We start from the raw sequence: 18,191 nt of genomic DNA, 5'->3' as shown, positions 1-18,191 counted from the left end.
TACTATTATTAATAGTAATGCCATGACACAAATTATTATACAGGGGGAGCAGCTTGTGGTGTCATTGCATTATTATTATACAGAGGGAGCAGCCTGTGGTGTCATGGCATTACTTTTACAGTATACTGTATTATACAGGGGTAGCAGCCTGTGGTGTCATGGCATTATTATTATGCAGAGGGAGCAGCCTGTGGTGTCATGGCATAATGCCATGACACCACAGGCTGCTCCCCCTGTACAATAATAATGACACCACAGGGTGCTCCACCTGTATAATATAAAAGTAATGCCATGACCACAGGCTGCTCCCCCTGTATAATAATTTGTGTCATGGCATTACTATTATTAATTCATACTCATACTCATATTCATACCCACACTATCCACGTCGGCGTGAAGTTGATCTTACTGTACAGTATACCGTATACTGTAGCGTGGCGTGCGCAGCGAGCCCTGCGAGGGCACGCGCATTACTTCACAAGTATTACGCGTCCCCTCACGGGTCTTGCTGCGCTCGTCACGCTTCAGGTTCGGTGGCTCGCTGCGCTCTATACAGTATACTGTACTGTAAAATCAACTCCAAACTCCACGCCGACGTGTGTAGTGGGGGCTGCCTGCGCTCGCCACGCTTCGGGTTGGTGTTGATAATGGGGTCTCGTTAACAATGGTGGTGCATTTAAAATAGTCATTACCCATCAGGGTACTCATCTGGTTGCCTGTACAATTAAAAATCGTTCCTATCGCTTCATATCACATGCGATGCGATTTTTGGTTGTACAATGCCCTGCGATGGAAATCGGGGGCGCCTTGATAATACACAAGTAACCCATTTTTTTTTAATCATGCTACTTTTTGCCAATTTTCCGATCTACAGTAAATCTCCAAGTGTGTATAGTGTAGGCCACCAATGGGAGACACAACACTAGCAAAGTCTCCCGTCTGCTGATTTGACCAGCATGCCAGCGATGATGGATAATTTTTCATCCATCATCGCTGTGTGTGTGTGTGTGTACACCGCGCGTGCTTTCAACTTGCGGACCGCCTCTGCGCCTCCCCTTCTCCTGCCCCTGCTCCTTCCCCCTGCTCTGTGTTGTTATGAGCAGGGAGAAGCCACACATTACCGGCCGCTAGGGTTGCCACCTCATCCCTTTAATCCTGGAGACTGTACTGTATTTGGTACTTTATAACAGAAAAAATGGGAAAGGTCACTTATCGGGCGCTTGAAGGAGTTTGTTCTGCGCTGTAATCTCCAAAGTCAAATCTTATGGGAACTGAGTTCTCACCAGTCCCATATGCGTTTAAAGATGTAGTCTCTCCAGGGCACATCAGCTGGGCTTTAGTACTGCCAAAGGTCCTGGTCCAACGATTCCTTTCTCTGTCCCATACACAGTCCACCAACGCGTTTCTTCCTCCGCAGAGGACTTTTTCAAGGTGTCCTGCATTACTGCGTATGAGCCCTTTATACAGTATACAGTACCTGGTCTATTCCCGCTTCCTGGCCGGACTCTAATTAATTGTGTAGAACTACTGTACGTGTCCCATAGTCCTTTGCGAGGAACAGCGGGACTTCCTGTTTGCCGCTGCCGGCTTACAGGGTAGTCTTGGCAACCCTGACGCTCAGACGCAGCAGAGCGCAGGGTGCGTGTTCACGTCACTCCCGATCCGGCACTCTTATACTGTAGATCCTTTATATCGTGGGCTGTTTGTAGACGTTTGTGTAATGTCGTAACGTCACTTCCGGTTTCGTCTGAAGTGACTACAGCTCACAGGATTCCTCTCACAAAGTGCCGTGATTCTGGGCAGTGTATTTGGTACAGTACTTGTCTATTATCACGGCGCCCATCGCATCGCATGCCACTAATTAAGGGAAGGCAACCCTACCGGCTGCACGTCCGGCCCCAACTTCACTCCTACCTGCCCGGCTGCCAGCCAGTCGACTTGTTGCCAAAGTACCAAAATTTCCATTACTGGTCAGTATTTACGGTACATTACTGTATCTTGTCTCCACAGTTCCTGAGATTAAACATGCCGCCAAAAATCACCAAAGAAATGAGCCAGATCATCGTCAAGATGAAGCAAGATAACAAGACAACACGAGAGATCCAGGCTTGGCTGAAAGAAAGTGGTACTGAAGTTCATTTACAGACTGTGCGCAATCATGCTTCTATGAGGATGCGCCCCAGATACAGAACTCCTTCTCACTGCACATTGTAAGTACAGTACTCTATACAGTATTAGCAGATTCTATAATTACTGTACTGTACTGTACATTACTACTGTATACTGTACTGTACCAGGCGGCTTCAAGCTGTGGCCCTCCAGCCGTTGTGAAACTACTGTACAATTGCCATCATGCTGTGCCATCGATTTGCTATTAGAGAAAGATACTGTAAAGTACAATTACAGTGTGGCAAGGCATGCCTGGATGTGTAGTTTCACAACAGCTGGAGGTCCACAGTTTGGACATGCCTGCTGTACTGTACAGTATGCTGTACAATCATTTTTGTCTGTGTTATACTGTACTATAGGAAAGTCCAAAAGATTGTAGAAGAATTAACTTGTGGTGATGATGAGCGTACTGCTGGAAAAATAAAAAACATTCTTCATTCGGACTATGATATGGACGTTTCAGTTTCCAGTGTGAAACGGATGCGAAGAACAATGGGATGGAGATATTGTCGCACAAGGTACTGTAATGTAAAATACTGTACTGTACAGTACAGTACATCAACCTTAATTTTACAATACTGTATACTGCAAGTCATAAGCATTTAATGTCTCAATGGTCCTAATTTTTTTTTACTTACTGTACCTGTAGGCTGCATCCCATGATAAGAGATGTCAATAAAGAAAAGAGAGTGATACAAGCTCAACAGTGGATTGACAGTGCCGAAAAATTTAATGATGTACTTTTCACAGATGAAACTTCTGTTTCTATGGAGAGGTTCTCAAGAATGTCCTTCCGCAAACCTACCTTTATCTCATTGAAACCACGAGCAAAGTTTCCATTAAAAGTCCACGTATGGGGAGGTATATCTCGCAGGGGTGCTGGACCTATGTTAGTTTTTGAAGGTACTGTACTGTACATTTCTACTGTACTGTAGTTTTAAACAACTCAGAACCCTGAAATGTGTACATGTTAATGGCATCTTACTGTATCTCTGTAGGGATTATGGATAAGATCTTCTTCCAAGAACAAATAGTCGATCGTGTTTTGGTGCCATTTATCAGAAAATACTATCCATCTGGACACAGAGTATTCCAAGATAATGACCCAAAACATTTTGCTTCTGCAAAATACATGGAAGAGAGAGGAATAATTTGGCAACGCACACCACCAGAGTGAGTATTATTCGAACAGCATTTACTGAACTACAGTACACTACTTATTGTACAGTCGTGATTTTAATACTACTGTACTGTACAGTACAGTATGTTAATACAGTAGTACGTACTTAACTTTTGTATGTACTGTACTACGTATACTTTAGGTCACCGGACATGAACCCAATTGAAATGGTCTGGGCACAAATGAAGAAGTTCATCAGGAATGAAGTGAAACCGAAAAATAAACAAGAACTTTTGGATGGGATCAGGACTTTTTGGGAAAAAAAACTGACACGTGTCCAGTGTATTAAGTACATAAACCATCTGGACACCGTCTTGCCTGTCGTCATTGAGCGAAATGGGCATGCAACTGCTATGTAGATTCTCCAGTACTGTATAATACAGTATAAAGTACTGTACCTGTAAAACTGAACCCCTCGCAGCAGTCTCTTACAGTACAGTATACTGTACTGTACAGTACAGTACCTCTCCTTTTACTCGCTGTCCACCTCACAACTTACTGTATTTCCCTCCCTTCAATGTTTACTTGACATGTACTACACATTGCAGTTTGCTTGGGTCAGAGAACAAGGAAGAACCACTGGCCTGAAAAAAGTAAGTTTATGATCTTACTGTACAACACTCTTACAGATTGTCATGTGTACTGTATCTCTCCCTCGCTATTATTTTTTCTACTCTACCATGAGCAAAATCAAGCGTGTTTGGGCCAGAGAACAAAGGACAGGCAATGAAATGGAAAAAAAGTAAGTTTATGATCTTACTGTACATTATCTCTCTCCCTCTCTCCCATCCCCTTCCCCTGCCAACATGTCCCCCCCCCCCCCGAAACCCTTGTGACCATTCAGTACTAACACTATTCTTTTTTCTTCTCCCCTTACTGTATCCACCACATGCCACTCTACTATGAGCAAAATCAAGCGTGTTTGGGACAGAGAGCAAAGGACTGGCAATGAAATGGAAAAAAAGTACGTTTATGATCTTACTGTACATTACTGTATCTCTCTCCCTCTCTCCCATCCCCTTCCCCTGCCAACATGTGTCTCCCCCCCCCGAAACCCTTGTGACCATTCAGTACTAACGCTATTCTTTTTTCTTCTCCCCTTACTGTATCCACCACATGCCACTCTACTATGAGCAAAATCAAGCGTGTTTGGGACAGAGAGCAAAGGACATGCAATGAAATGGAAAAAAGTAAGTTTATGGGGCGAGATTTTTTAGTCATGAAAAGTTGCAATTTTTTGGAAATGTGCGATTTTGTGATTGAAAAAAAAAAAAAAATTGGCGTGAGGTCCCCCCTCCTGTACATAACCAGCCCCGGGCTCATTGAGCCGGACCTGGTTCCAAAAATACGGGGGACAAAAAGCGTAGGGGTCCCCCATATTTCTGAAACCAGCCCGGGACTCTTGGACCGGTCCTGGTTCCAAAAATACGAGGGACAAAAAATCTGGCGGTTCCCCCGTATTTTGAAACCAGCACCGGGCTCCAACAGCCCGCAGTGTCATGCCACAGCCGGGGGACACTTTTTACACAAGGTCCCCCGGCCGCACCATGAGCACCGTGGCTGGTCAGCCTTGGACGGGGTACCTGGAGGAGTGGGGACCCCCCCCAATAAAGGGGTCCCCCCCCCCAGCCTTCACCCGTCCAGGGCTGAAGCCCGGGGCTGTCACCGGCGTCCCTGGCCATTGGACGCCGGCCTGATAGGGTTAAATTGTCATTCCTAGCATTGCTTAATACAGGAGAACTGCAAGTGCCAGCAGACCTCCCCAAGCAGGCTGGGACTTGGGGAACCACAAGTCCCAGCATGCGGGGCATTAATAGGCCCACTGGGACTAGTAGCCCACCTGTAAAAAGAATGTTAAAATAAAGCACACGAATGCGAATTCCGGAGTTAAAAATACAGTATGCCGCAAATCGCCACCCATTAAAAAAATGGATTTGGGAAAACAATGAAAAAACGTCCGTTTTGGCGATAAAAATCGCCAAAAACCCACCATCGATCTCTAATACTGTAAATGTCACCCATGATCTTACTGTACATTACTGTATCTCTCTCCCTCTATCCCCTCCTCTTCCCCTGCCAACATGTGTCTCCCCCCCCCCCCTGAAATCCTTGTGACCATTCAGTACTAACGCTATTCTTTTTTCTTCTCCCCTTACTGTATCCACCACATGCCACTCTACCATGAGCAAAATCAAGCGTGTTTGGGACAGAGAGCAAAGGACTGGCAATGAAATGGAAAAAAAGTACGTTTATGATCTTACTGTACATTACTGTATCTCTCTCCCTCTCTCCCATCCCCTTCCCCTGCCAACATGTGTCTCCCCCCCCGAAACCCTTGTGACCATTCAGTACTAACGCTATTCTTTTTTCTTCTCCCCTTACTGTATCCACCACATGCCACTCTACTATGAGCAAAATCAAGCGTGTTTGGGACAGAGAGCAAAGGACATGCAATGAAATGGAAAAAAGTAAGTTTATGGGGCGAGATTTTTTAGTCATGAAAAGTTGCAATTTTTTGGAAATATGCGATTTTGTGATTGAAAAAAAAAAAAAAATTGGCGTGAGGTCCCCCCTCCTGTACATAACCAGCCCCGGGCTCATTGAGCCGGACCTGGTTCCAAAAATACGGGGGACAAAAAGCGTAGGGGTCCCCCATATTTCTGAAACCAGCCCGGGACTCTTGGACCGGTCCTGGTTCCAAAAATACGAGGGACAAAAAATCTGGCGGTTCCCCCGTATTTTGAAACCAGCACCGGGCTCCAACAGCCCGCAGTGTCATGCCACAGCCGGGGGACACTTTTTACACAAGGTCCCCCGGCCGCACCATGAGCACCGTGGCTGGTCAGCCTTGGACGGGGTACCTGGAGGAGTGGGGACCCCCCCCAATAAAGGGGTCCCCCCCCCAGCCTTCACCCGTCCAGGGCTGAAGCCCGGGGCTGTCACCGGCGTCCCTGGCCATTGGACGCCGGCCTGATAGGGTTAAATTGTCATTCCTAGCATTGCTTAATACAGGAGAACTGCAAGTGCCAGCAGACCTCCCCAAGCAGGCTGGGACTTGGGGAACCACAAGTCCCAGCATGCGGGGCATTAATAGGCCCACTGGGACTAGTAGCCCACCTGTAAAAAGAATGTTAAAATAAAGCACACGAATGCGAATTCCGGAGTTAAAAATACAGTATGCCGCAAATCGCCACCCATTAAAAAAATGGATTTGGGAAAACAATGAAAAAACGTCCGTTTTGGCGATAAAAATCGCCAAAAACCCACCATCGATCTCTAATACTGTAAATGTCACCCATGATCTTACTGTACATTACTGTATCTCTCTCCCTCTATCCCCTCCTCTTCCCCTGCCAACATGTGTCTCCCCCCCCCCCCCCTGAAATCCTTGTGACCATTCAGTACTAACGCTACTGTATTCTTTTTTTCTTCTCTCCCCATACCACTCTACCATGAGCAAAATCAAGCGTGTTTGGGACAAAAGAGACACCCACTGCCTTGGAAAAAGCTTTCTTGTCACCTACTGTAAAATACTGTACTTTACTTAAAATACTGTGTTAGGACTGATTGAATTACTGTACTTTTTTATTATTATACAGTATTCTACGTTAAGTCCCCAGACAAACTGCAAACCATCTGTACAGGGTCTTGCCTGACGTCATTGAATGAAATGTAATGTAATGTACATTACATGCATACTGTAAATAACACTTCTCCTGCACTGTATTGTACTGTACTGTACAGTATGTTTTAAGAAAAATGAAGTGCTGTAATGTACAGTACTGTACAATATTTTTGGTCAATGCTGTGTTTTGTCAATAAAGTACCGGTAGTCCTTGCAGGTGCTGAAGTACTGTAGCAGGCAGCGGCGGAGAGTTGAGTGCAGTGGTGGGTGTCAGGGTAGCGGCACTGCGGAGGTAGTAGGCGGCTTTGCGGCTGTGAGGGGAGTTGTAGCTTGGAGGTCGCGGCTGGAGAGGGTAGCAGGCATTGTGCGCACTCTGCAGAAGTGTGTCAGTGAGTAATGAGTACACCTGTGTGTCTGTGCTGTGACCTGGGAAGTGTGTCAGGGGGTGCGGGTGCATATACTGTAGTACAGTATTTGGCTTTTGTGTGTGTGTGTGTATAATGCTGGGGGGGGCGGGGTTCATTGGGGAGAGAGTGTGGGAGAGAGAGCAGGGGATAGATGCACAAATATTAAGTACTGTAGCACTGAAATGTACAGTATTAAGGTGGACCGCAGCAGGAATCTCCGATCCCTGCTGCGATCCCCCCCTGCAGCACCGCCGGCCGCATCCCCCATAGGTTTCTATGGGGGATGCGAAGCTGCCCGATGTATCAGCCCCCCTTTCGTAGCCCTGTCCCTGCGCACAGCAGGTGATACAGTACATCCCGGTGATACTGTATGATCGCATTTTACAATGCGATCCTGGAGGTACTGTGTATTCCGCCCAGATCGCATTGTAAATGCAATCAATGATAAATGGGGGCCATAGAGAGACAGTGGGAGAGAGAGCAGGGGATAGGGAGACAGTGGGAGAGAGAACAGGGGATACTGTAGGTGTACAGTGTGAGAGAGAGCAGGGGATAGATGCACAGTGTGAGAGAGAGCAGGGTATACTGTAGATGCACAGTGTGAGAGAGAGCAGGGGAGTGGGAGTACCTGTGTCTGTTGTGTTCCGCAGTTACTGTAGCTGCTAGGTATAGAGCCAGCCTTCTTCTTTGTGCTGCCAATGGAACCCGGGAGGAAGAAGATGACCACGGGAGAGGTGAAGGGGGAGGGTGCTTCCAGTGGAGCGTGAGCTTCAGCAGCCGGGGGGAGAGAGCAGCGTTGCCGCTGCTGCAGGTCGGCAGAGCCCATGCTCTGGGATGTGTGGCTGCGTGGAAGACCAGCGGGGATTAGTGCAGAGGCTGTCCGGCAGCGTGAAGGAGACCAGGGGAGATTATTGTGTTGGCTGTCCGGCTCCTGCTCACCTTGTAATTCACCGCAGTAATTCCATTAAGGGGGGGGTGGGGGGGTGGGTAGAATGGGACTTGTTTTATAACTTCCCTGTCTCCAAATCTCTGCTGCTTTGCATGGAGTCCAATCTTACTGTAAATCCCAGTATACCCGCTGCCAGATGCCCAATGCTGCAAAGGGACAGTGGATTAGTGAGGCAGCCAGCTCGCTCACCTCAACCCCCACTGTGCCAGTGCTGGGGAGATGGCAAGTGACATGCTGCGCGCTGGGGTCGGCCGGCTGGTGGGCCAGGGATTGCCCTGGTGGCTCCGTTTCCATGGGCGGGGTGATCAACCACAAAAAAAAAAGTAGTCTACTACTAAGATGGATACTGTAGTAACACAAATAAATACTGTAGCACTGCACATTTAAAACAAAATAAATTATTTATATATTTTTTAAAATATAATTAAAAAGTTCATTTTCGGTCGCAATCAGTCTCCCGATTTCACTTCGTATGGCATCTGTGAAAATAAAAAAAAATGAACAGTTTTAGAACAGTAATACAAGTTGAGTACTTTACAGTTACAAGGCACCGTGTGGGGAATTAAGTTGAGAGACAGTGGTGAAAGCCTTAATTACTGTAAAAAAAAAGGTTTAAAAACACTTGTACTGTAAGTTACAGTATTAAGAAGTACAAAACTGTACTGTACCTTGTTGGTCTTCATCCTGAATTGATGGTGCAGGAGTTGCTGTAAAAAAAAAAAGCACTGTCAGTTTACTACTAGTTTAAAACTAAACTTCTAATCTTCCATCCCCCGAACATACTGTACAGTACCCTTTTTCCCACTACAGTATCTTCATCAGCATTGGTGAAACCGAGATCACCTCCACCGACCAAACGCGCGGCCTTGGTGTCATCATTGACTCCTCCCTCTCTTTCAACCCCCACATTCGTGCTCTCTCCAAGTCTTGCCGTTTTAACCTACGCAACATCTCACGCATCAGACCATTCCTCTCCACTGACACGACAAAAATTCTCATTCACTCTCTTGTCATCTCCCGCCTTGACTACTGCAACATCCTTCTCTCTGGGTTACCTCGAACACGCCTTGCACCACTCCAATCCATTATTAACGCTGCTGCTAGGCTCATCTTCCTCTCCCGCCACTCTACCTCTGCCTCCTGGAACAACCTCCCGCCACCTACTGTATCAGGCTTTCTGATTCCCTTACCTCCTTCAAGCGCTCCCTCAAAACCCACTTTTTTCGACTAGCCTATCCCTCCTCCTAACCTCTTTTGATCCTCCTATCATGCCTCCGTTCCCATCTGTTCCTATAGTACTTACAGTACAGTATCCTATTGTTTTTCGTTCGTCCTCCTTTTACTGTAGTCTGTTAACTCTTATGAGTAGGGCCCTCCTTCCTCACGTACTCACCCTACCTCTTTACCTCACCTGTGCTCCTCTCTTGTTGTTCCCTTCATCTACTGTACTGTACTGTACTTCATTTCAACACCTACAGTACTTCTGAACTGATGCTGATTTTAGTTCTACCAGCTACAGTATACTGTACCCCTATTTACAGTATGCTGTAATTTTCAACACACCCTGTACAGTACGTTACCTTGTAATTTGTTTTTTTGTTTGCTACAGTACTGTATGTACGGCGCTGTGGACACTTTGTGGCGCCCAGGGGCGCTGGAACGTTTTTAGGTTGGGGGGGGCAAGATATAATCTCATTTTGGCGCACCCTAAATTGCTATATGCTACCCCGGGCACTATACACACTGGCAGCGGCATATACTGTACACGTGGGCATTATACACAGGGCAGCGGCATATATGCGTGGGCATTATACACTAGGCAGCGGCATTTACGCATGGGCATTATACACAGGGCAGCGGCATATACTGTACACGTGGGCATTATACACCGGGCAGCGGCATATACAGTACATGTGGCCAGAGACACCAGGACTGACATTAATCCAGGGGTTGTCATTTACTCGTAAAAAGTGGAAAAAGTGGCACTGTCACCCCCAAACAGATTTATGTGATTATGTCTGATTATGATAATCAGACATAATTACATAAACCTGTTTGGGTGTGAATCCAGGGGTAAATGACAACCCCTGGATCCAGGAGTCACTGGGGAAGGGAGGGTGAGAGGAGCAGCATTTACCTTTAAGTTTTAGTTGTGGCAGCACAGCGTGATGGCTGCTGCTGCGGCTGTTGTAGGATGCTCCCGCGGCTCCTGCCCATGCACTGATCCACGCGACCAGTCTCCCTCCCTACGGCCCGCATCACGCCCGCCAATCACTGTGGACGCATCACATCCACAGCCACTGTGATTGGCGGGCGCTGGTTCTCAACATCTCCCCGCAGAAGTCATCCATGTGGGCGGACGGCTGCGAATAGGAATCGGATTCTTGCTGAGGCGCTAAAGCAGCTGTGCGGGCGGGCGGCTGCGATTAATCAGTAATATAGGCGGACGGGCGGGAGGCTGGATCAAGCTTAATCAGCCCACCGCCCGCCCGCCTATATTACTGATTAATCAGCCGCCCGCACAGCTGCGTTAGCGCCTCAGTAATTTTGGGGGGGGCAAGCTGCCCCCTCGCCCCCCCCCTTCCGGCGCCACTGGTGGCGCCTAATAAATAAACGTACTGCTACTACTACTACTTACATGGTTGGGGAGGAGTTTGTTCGTACTGCCAAGGTAGCCAAGGGGAATGCACTGTGGAAAAAGAAATGTTTGATCATTTTCTGTAACAATAGTAATACAGTACAGCATATTGTACAGTACATACGGTACTGTACAGTACAGTACAAATACTTTACTGTACAGTACTGAACAATAGTGTCTCATACTGCAGCACATACAGTACTGTACACTAGTGTACTGTACAGTACTGTATGAACACCAATAAAGTCATAAGAATTGTCATAGTGGAGCACAACTTTCTGTGTACAGTAATGTACAGATGGAGCAGCTCCCATTTCAGCTGCTCCTGGAGACAGAATCTCAGGACAGCTATCCATACTGTAGGCCAGTATTCAATGCAGCAGAAGCAGTTGCAGCAGTGAGTGTTGATGAATGAAGGCATTACACAAGTCAGGGGGCATTGTGCAATAGGTGATGGGGGGGGGGGGGGGGGGTTGAATGCATACTGTAATTACTGTAGGCACTAAAGGGGGGCATTCTTCATACAGTATGGGTCATTCTGTACAGTATACAGAATGGCAATATTGAGGGAATTTTGTAGTGCACAGGTACAGTACAGTACTGTACTGTATATGGCTTTACAGGTGGACTCCACAACTCCCTCAATGCTCCACACCATTACTCCCACCTTCCCTCCCTGCTCCACACTACTACTCCTACCCTCCCTCCCTCCCTGCTCCGCACTATTACTCCCACCCTCCCTCCTGCTCTGCATTATTACTCCCTCCCTCCCTCCCTTCTCCACACTATTACTCCCCCCCTGCTCCACACCACTACTATGCTTGATGGGGAAGGGGCCCCAGAGAGATCAATTTATGGGGCCCCAGGATTGCTGTTGCTGGCCATGAGTACAGTACTTACACCCTGGGGGAGTTCTGCTGGATGCAGGAGGAAGCGCTGCTGCCACCTCGCTTTCTTCCTCCGAGCGGCAGGAACAGTAGCTCCAATTTTCCTGGGGCTCCGGGGATGAACAGCTCCAGGTGTCCATACTGTTGGTGTCCATCCAATCTTCAATTGGCACCTCTGGGTATTTCAGGTCTGTAAAAAAAATTGCACCAAAATTTGAGCTTGCTGATACAGTATACTGTAATACAATAGGTAACAATAAAGTCTTGAGCGTAGAGGATACTGTATGCTGTACAGTAGAGAGGGGTGAAGAGAGACAGAGTGCCTACTGTAATTCAGAGGTGAGCACAAGCAGACACACTTGTACAGTATTTCTGCGCATGTGTAAGAGGGCATGGAAGGGAGGTGGGGTATATTAGCAGCACTTGCCTCCATAATATACTGGACACAGGTCAGTGTTGGTGTAAAAGGGGCCACCCTGGTCCAGTAACACTGGTTTCCTACCCAGGTCCTGACCGAAGTTAAACACTGGTTGGACCTGGGTCGTGGGTGGTGTAAATGGTCCCAACCCAGGTTCCACAGGGGAGCTCACATGGTTGATGCTGTACTTTTATACCGCTACTGTATGTGTCCTTGAGCACTGAATAAAACTTTTTGAAAAAATATTTAACAAAATAAACAAACCAACATTTTTCAATGCTAACTTTTCATGTCTTTTTTATTTTATTTTTTTAATCAATGACGGAAGGTTGACTGGAAGTTTATCAGTCCTAAAATGGACATTTTTTAATGTCATCCAAAGGGAAAAGCAGGTTCAGTATAAATGGCGCAGACCTGGGTCCGACCTGGGACATAGTGCTGTGTAAATGGGGTCTAAAGCTGGGTTCAACCCTGGAAACTCCTGTGTACAAAGATCAGGTCCAACCAAGGATTTTGGTTTAAAAGGGGTACTGTATAAGTCACTCCCCTAGCTTTGTGTGACCATGCCCCCTCATGACACATGGCCACGCCCATTTTTGGTGGAAGCTATCAGTACCACCAAGAAAAAAATTCTACTTGCACCACTGTACAGTACTGTAACATCTGATGCAGCCCCATAGAGAGAAAAACTAACAAATACTGTAAACAAAAACATGTACTGTACTTACTAGGTGGAGGGCTGATACGGCCTCTCCAGAGCTGTCTGGGAGCTCCCACTTGTTGAGGGGGTTGCTGGGCTGTTGGAAGACATGTCACCACAATTAGGGATAAGATCGACAGGTCATCAGGTCGACACAAGCATTAGGTCGACATGGTCTAGGTCGACAGTCAAAAGGTCAACATGGGGTTTTTCACTGTTTTTTTTTATCCGAATGTCGACATACTGTAGTTTTAAGTGTCCATGCACTCGGCACACTATTTTATTCTCCCACAATGCCCCAGTGCAGTGATGGCTAACCTTAACACTCCAGCTGTTGTTGAACTACACATCCCAGCATGCCCTGCATCAGTTTTAGCATGGCCAAATAGTAAAACTGTAGCAGGGCATGCTGGGATGTGTAGTTCATTAACAGCTGGAGTGTCAAGGTTAGCCATCACTGCCCTAGTGGATATTAGGGCATGAAATACCGCCTTTCGGCTCTTTAAACAGTGAAAAATCCTATGCCGACCTAATGACTTGTTGACCTTGTCCCATGTGGACCTTGCAGTACTGTATGTCGACCTAGTGGTGAGGCCCTAATGACTGTCGACCATCTTTAGGTCGACCAACTGAATGCTGCTGCAGGGGCAGAGGACTGGGGGGAGCACATGGGTGATGCTGCACTTTTATACCGCTACAGTACAGTATGTGCGCTTCATCACTGAATACTGTATAACTTTTTGACAAAATATTTTGCTAAATAAACCAACCAACATTTTTCAATGCAAACATTTCATGTCTTTTAATTTTTATTTAAATCATCGAGGGAAGGTTGGCTTCAGTTTCTCACAAATACAGTATCCTACAGTATAAACGACAATACATTAGTGGGGGTTGGTGGTGGAGCTTTACCAGATAGAAATGCTAATGAGTTAGTGTACTTGGAGTGGGGAGGCTAATACTGTAGTGTGATTTTTCCTTTCACAGATACAAGATTCAAATGTAAATGTCCTTTTTAGACAATGCAGTCCAGGTTTATAGCGACCCTTAATCAAATTATCTGTCTGCACTTAACACTACAGAAAGGAGGGTGAACTGGCATCTCTAGTATGCAGCTTTGAAAAGGGGAATCCAGTCATCACATTTGAAGAAAACTTTCAGATTTTCACAAATACTGTACAGTACAGTACAGGTTGAGTATCCCCTATCCCTATGCCGGAGGCCTGCTGTGGACGCCCGGGGACTTGGTAAGTATGAAAAGAGGGTTAGGGGATAAAAAAAAAAAAAAAATTCAAATGATTCCAAAAACCACGGTTTTTGATGAGAAAAATGAGAAAGTGTGCTGTTTAAATAAAGTTACTGTACTCATTACTGGGTTTACAAAAAGGCGTGGACTGGATTTAATAAAGTGCTGCGCCCGCCATACTGTACTTTAGAAAATCCACTCCGCTCCAAAGTGGATAGGACAATTACTGTACAGTAGGAGAGAAAGAAAAAAAAAACACAAACTCAATAAAGAAATGACAGGACTTACTCTCAGACGGAGCGGCTGAGGCGCAGGGGGCAGTAACGGCCCGCAAGGGCAGGGTATCCTCGCCTTCAAGCGGAGGCACTGTGTGAAGATGAGAAAAATGAGAAAGTGTGCTGTTTAAATAAAGTTACTGTACTCATTACTGGGTTTACAAAAAGGCGTGGACTGGATTTAATAAAGTGCTGCGCCCGCCATACTGTACTTTAGAAAATCCACTCCGCTCCAAAGTGGATAGGACAATTACTGTACAGTAGGAGAGAAAGAAAAAAAAAACACAAACTCAATAAAGAAATGACAGGACTTACTCTCAGACGGAGCGGCTGAGGCGCAGGGGGCAGTAACGGCCCGCAAGGGCAGGGTATCCTCGCCTTCAAGCGGAGGCGCTGTGTGAAGATGAGAAAAATGAGAAAGTGTGCTGTTTAAATAAAGTTACTGTACTCATTACTGGGTTTACAAAAAGGCGTGGACTGGATTTAATAAAGTGCTGCGCCCGCCATACTGTACTTTAGAAAATCCACTCCGCTCCAAAGTGGATAGGACAATTACTGTACAGTAGGAGAGAAAGAAAAAAAAACACAAACTCAATAAAGAAATGACAGGACTTACTCTCAGACGGAGCGGCTGAGGCGCTGGGGGCAGTAACGGCCCGCAAGGGCAGGGTATCCTCGCCTTCAAGCGGAGGCACTGTGTGAAGATGAGAAAAATGAGAAAGTGTGCTGTTTAAATAAAGTTACTGTACTCATTACTGGGTTTACAAAAAGGCGTGGACTGGATTTAATAAAGTGCTGCGCCCGCCATACTGTACTTTAGAAAATCCACTCCGCTCCAAAGTGGATAGGACAATTACTGTACAGTAGGAGAGAAAGAAAAAAAAAACACAAACTCAATAAAGAAATGACAGGACTTACTCTCAGACGGAGCGGCTGAGGCGCTGGGGGCAGTAACGGCCCGCAAGGGCAGGGTATCCTCGCCTTCAAGCGGAGGCACTGTGTGAAGATGAGAAAAATGAGAAAGTGTGCTGTTTAAATAAAGTTACTGTACTCATTACTGGGTTTACAAAAAGGCGTGGACTGGATTTAATAAAGTGCTGCGCCCGCCATACTGTACTTTAGAAAATCCACTCCGCTCCAAAGTGGATAGGACAATTACTGTACAGTAGGAGAGAAAGAAAAAAAAAACACAAACTCAATAAAGAAATGACAGGACTTACTCTCAGACGGAGCGGCTGAGGCGCTGGGGGCAGTAACGGCCCGCAAGGGCAGGGTATCCTCGCCTTCAAGCGGAGGCACTGTGTGAAGATGAGAAAAATGAGAAAGTGTGCTGTTTAAATAAAGTTACTGTACTCATTACTGGGTTTACAAAAAGGCGTGGACTGGATTTAATAAAGTGCTGCGCCCGCCATACTGTACTTTAGAAAATCCACTCCGCTCCAAAGTGGATAGGACAATTACTGTACAGTAGGAGAGAAAGAAAAAAAAAACACAAACTCAATAAAGAAATGACAGGACTTACTCTCAGACGGAGCGGCTGAGGCGCTGGGGGCAGTAACGGCCCGCAAGGGCAGGGTATCCTCGCCTTCAAGCGGAGGCACTGTGTGAAGATGAGAAAAATGAGAAAGTGTGCTGTTTAAATAAAGTTACTGTACTCATTACTGGGTTTACAAAAAGGCATGGACTGGATTTAATAAAGTGCTGCGCCCGCCATACTGTACTTTAGAAAATCCACTCCGCTCCAAAGTGGATAGGACACATACCGCTGCGCATTCCCTGCTTACGGCTGCCCTGGATAGTGGTTGTTTCAAAAGGAGGCATTTGTCAGTGCAGTACCGGATGTACACTAGTACTGCCAGTGGCAATTGCCTCCTTTTGTGCATCAGAGGCATTGGCGCAACGCTCCACCCCCACCCCCCTGACATGGACACAACGCTGACTACGCAGGGCTGCGCTAGGCTGCCATTGGCCCACGCTACCAGCGTACAGGATTTTGTACTGCCACTGGCAAGTGCCTCCTTTGTGCCTCCTTTGCACAGCGTCTATTCTCGTATGAAAATGAGGTTGCGGCTAATTAGCATAAGCTGCGCCCTCATTTGCATACGGCCCGTCCCCTTTTCGGGCACTCGCGCGAGTGTCCCTATTTCCCCAACACAGAAGTTGGGAGGTACAGTATGCATTGCAGCAGCAGAAGACAGCAACCCGTGCGGACAGTGCACACAGGCTGCTACCTGGCACTCCACAGGTGGACCTAAGGTGGATGCAGCGCTGTCAGGCAGTAGTGGGACCAAGAGCTTAAAGGAGGAGGGTGCATGATGTGCCTCCCACTCCAGTGACTCCATTTTTTAAGGGATACTGTACAGTACTCTACCTACAGAAATAATTTACAGTATGTATGTTTTGGGGGGGGGGGGGGGGGTGGGGGGAGGGGTATGGATTGTATGGTCGACCTAAAGATTGTCGACAGTCATAAGGTCAACATACTGCAAGGTCGACAGGTATCTACTGTAGGTCGACATGGGATAAGATCGACAGGTCATCAGGTCGACACAAGCATTAGGTCGACATGGTCTACAGTAGGTAGACATTCGAAAGGTCAACATGGGGTTTTTCACTGTTTTTTTTTACCCAAATGTCGACATACTGTAGTTTTAAGTGTCCATGCACTCGGCACACTATTTTATTCTCCCACAATGCCCCAGTGCAGTGATGGCTAACCTTAACACTCCAGCTGTTGTTGAACTACACATCCCAGCATGCCCTGCATCAGTTTTAGCATGGCCAAATAGTAAAACTGTAGCAGGGCATGCTGGGATGTGTAGTTCATTAACAGCTGGAGTGTCAAGGTTAGCCATCACTGCCCTAGTGGATATTAGGGCATGAAATACCGCCTGTCGGCTCTTTAAACAGTGAAAAATCCTATGCCGACCTAATGACTTGTTGACCTTGTCCCATGTGGACCTTGCAGTATGTCGACCTAGTGGTGAGGCCCTAATGACTGTCGACCATCTTTAGGTCGACCAACTGAATGCTGCTGCAGGGGCAGAGGACTGGGGGGAGCACATGGGTGATGCTGCACTTTTATACCGCTACAGTATGTGCGCTTCATCACTGAATACTGTATAACTTTTTGACAAAATATTTTGCTAAATACTGTAAACCAACCAACATTTTTCAATGCAAACATTTCATGTCTTTTAATTTTTATTTAAATCATCGAGGGAAGGTTGGCTTCAGTTTCTCACAAATACAGTATCCTACAGTATAAACGACAATACATTAGTGGGGGTTGGTGGTGGAGCTTTACCAGATAGAAATGCTAATGAGTTAGTGTACTTGGAGTGGGGAGGCTAATACTGTAGTGTGATTTTTCCTTTCACAGATACAAGATTCAAATGTAAATGTCCTTTTTAGACAATGCAGTCCAGGTTTATAGCGACCCTTAATCAAATTATCTGTCTGCACTTAACACTACAGAAAGGAGGGTGAACTGGCATCTCTAGTATGCAGCTTTGAAAAGGGGAATCCAGTCATCACATTTAAAGAAAACTTTCAGATTTTCACAAATACTGTACAGTACAGTACAGGTTGAGTATCCCCTATCCGAAATGCTCGGGACCGCGAGCATTTCGGATAGGGGAATTTTCCGTTTTTTGGAATATTTTTTTTGCAGCCATACAGTACTTACAGTACCTGT

General features: G+C 46.5%; 1 protein-coding gene across 5 annotated transcripts in view; it reads left to right on the top strand.

Annotated features, from left to right (window-relative positions):
• Positions 1-18,191, top strand: part of MARCHF1 (membrane associated ring-CH-type finger 1) — a 345,392-nt gene that overhangs the window by 145,743 nt on the left and 181,458 nt on the right. Inside the window, exons 3-7 of one of the 5 annotated variants that reach the window (XM_083172842.1) lie at positions 2,011-2,210; positions 2,529-2,687; positions 2,819-3,072; positions 3,168-3,342; positions 3,492-4,159. The exons of the other annotated variants lie outside the window; for them this stretch is intronic. Coding sequence (XP_083028968.1) covers positions 2,011-2,210; positions 2,529-2,687; positions 2,819-3,072; positions 3,168-3,342; positions 3,492-3,708 — 1,005 coding nt within the window. The 3' untranslated portion in view covers positions 3,709-4,159. Of the gene's footprint in view, positions 1-2,010; positions 2,211-2,528; positions 2,688-2,818; positions 3,073-3,167; positions 3,343-3,491; positions 4,160-18,191 lie in introns of those variants that run through there. 5 annotated transcript variants of the gene reach the window in all.

Source organism: Crinia signifera, chromosome 1 (assembly GCF_055691185.1).
Source record: "Crinia signifera chromosome 1, ASM5569118v1, whole genome shotgun sequence".
NCBI classification, from domain to species: domain Eukaryota; kingdom Metazoa; phylum Chordata; class Amphibia; order Anura; family Myobatrachidae; genus Crinia; species Crinia signifera.
Note: the sequence above shows the minus strand (reverse complement) of the source record. Positions and strands in the feature narration are given on the sequence as shown.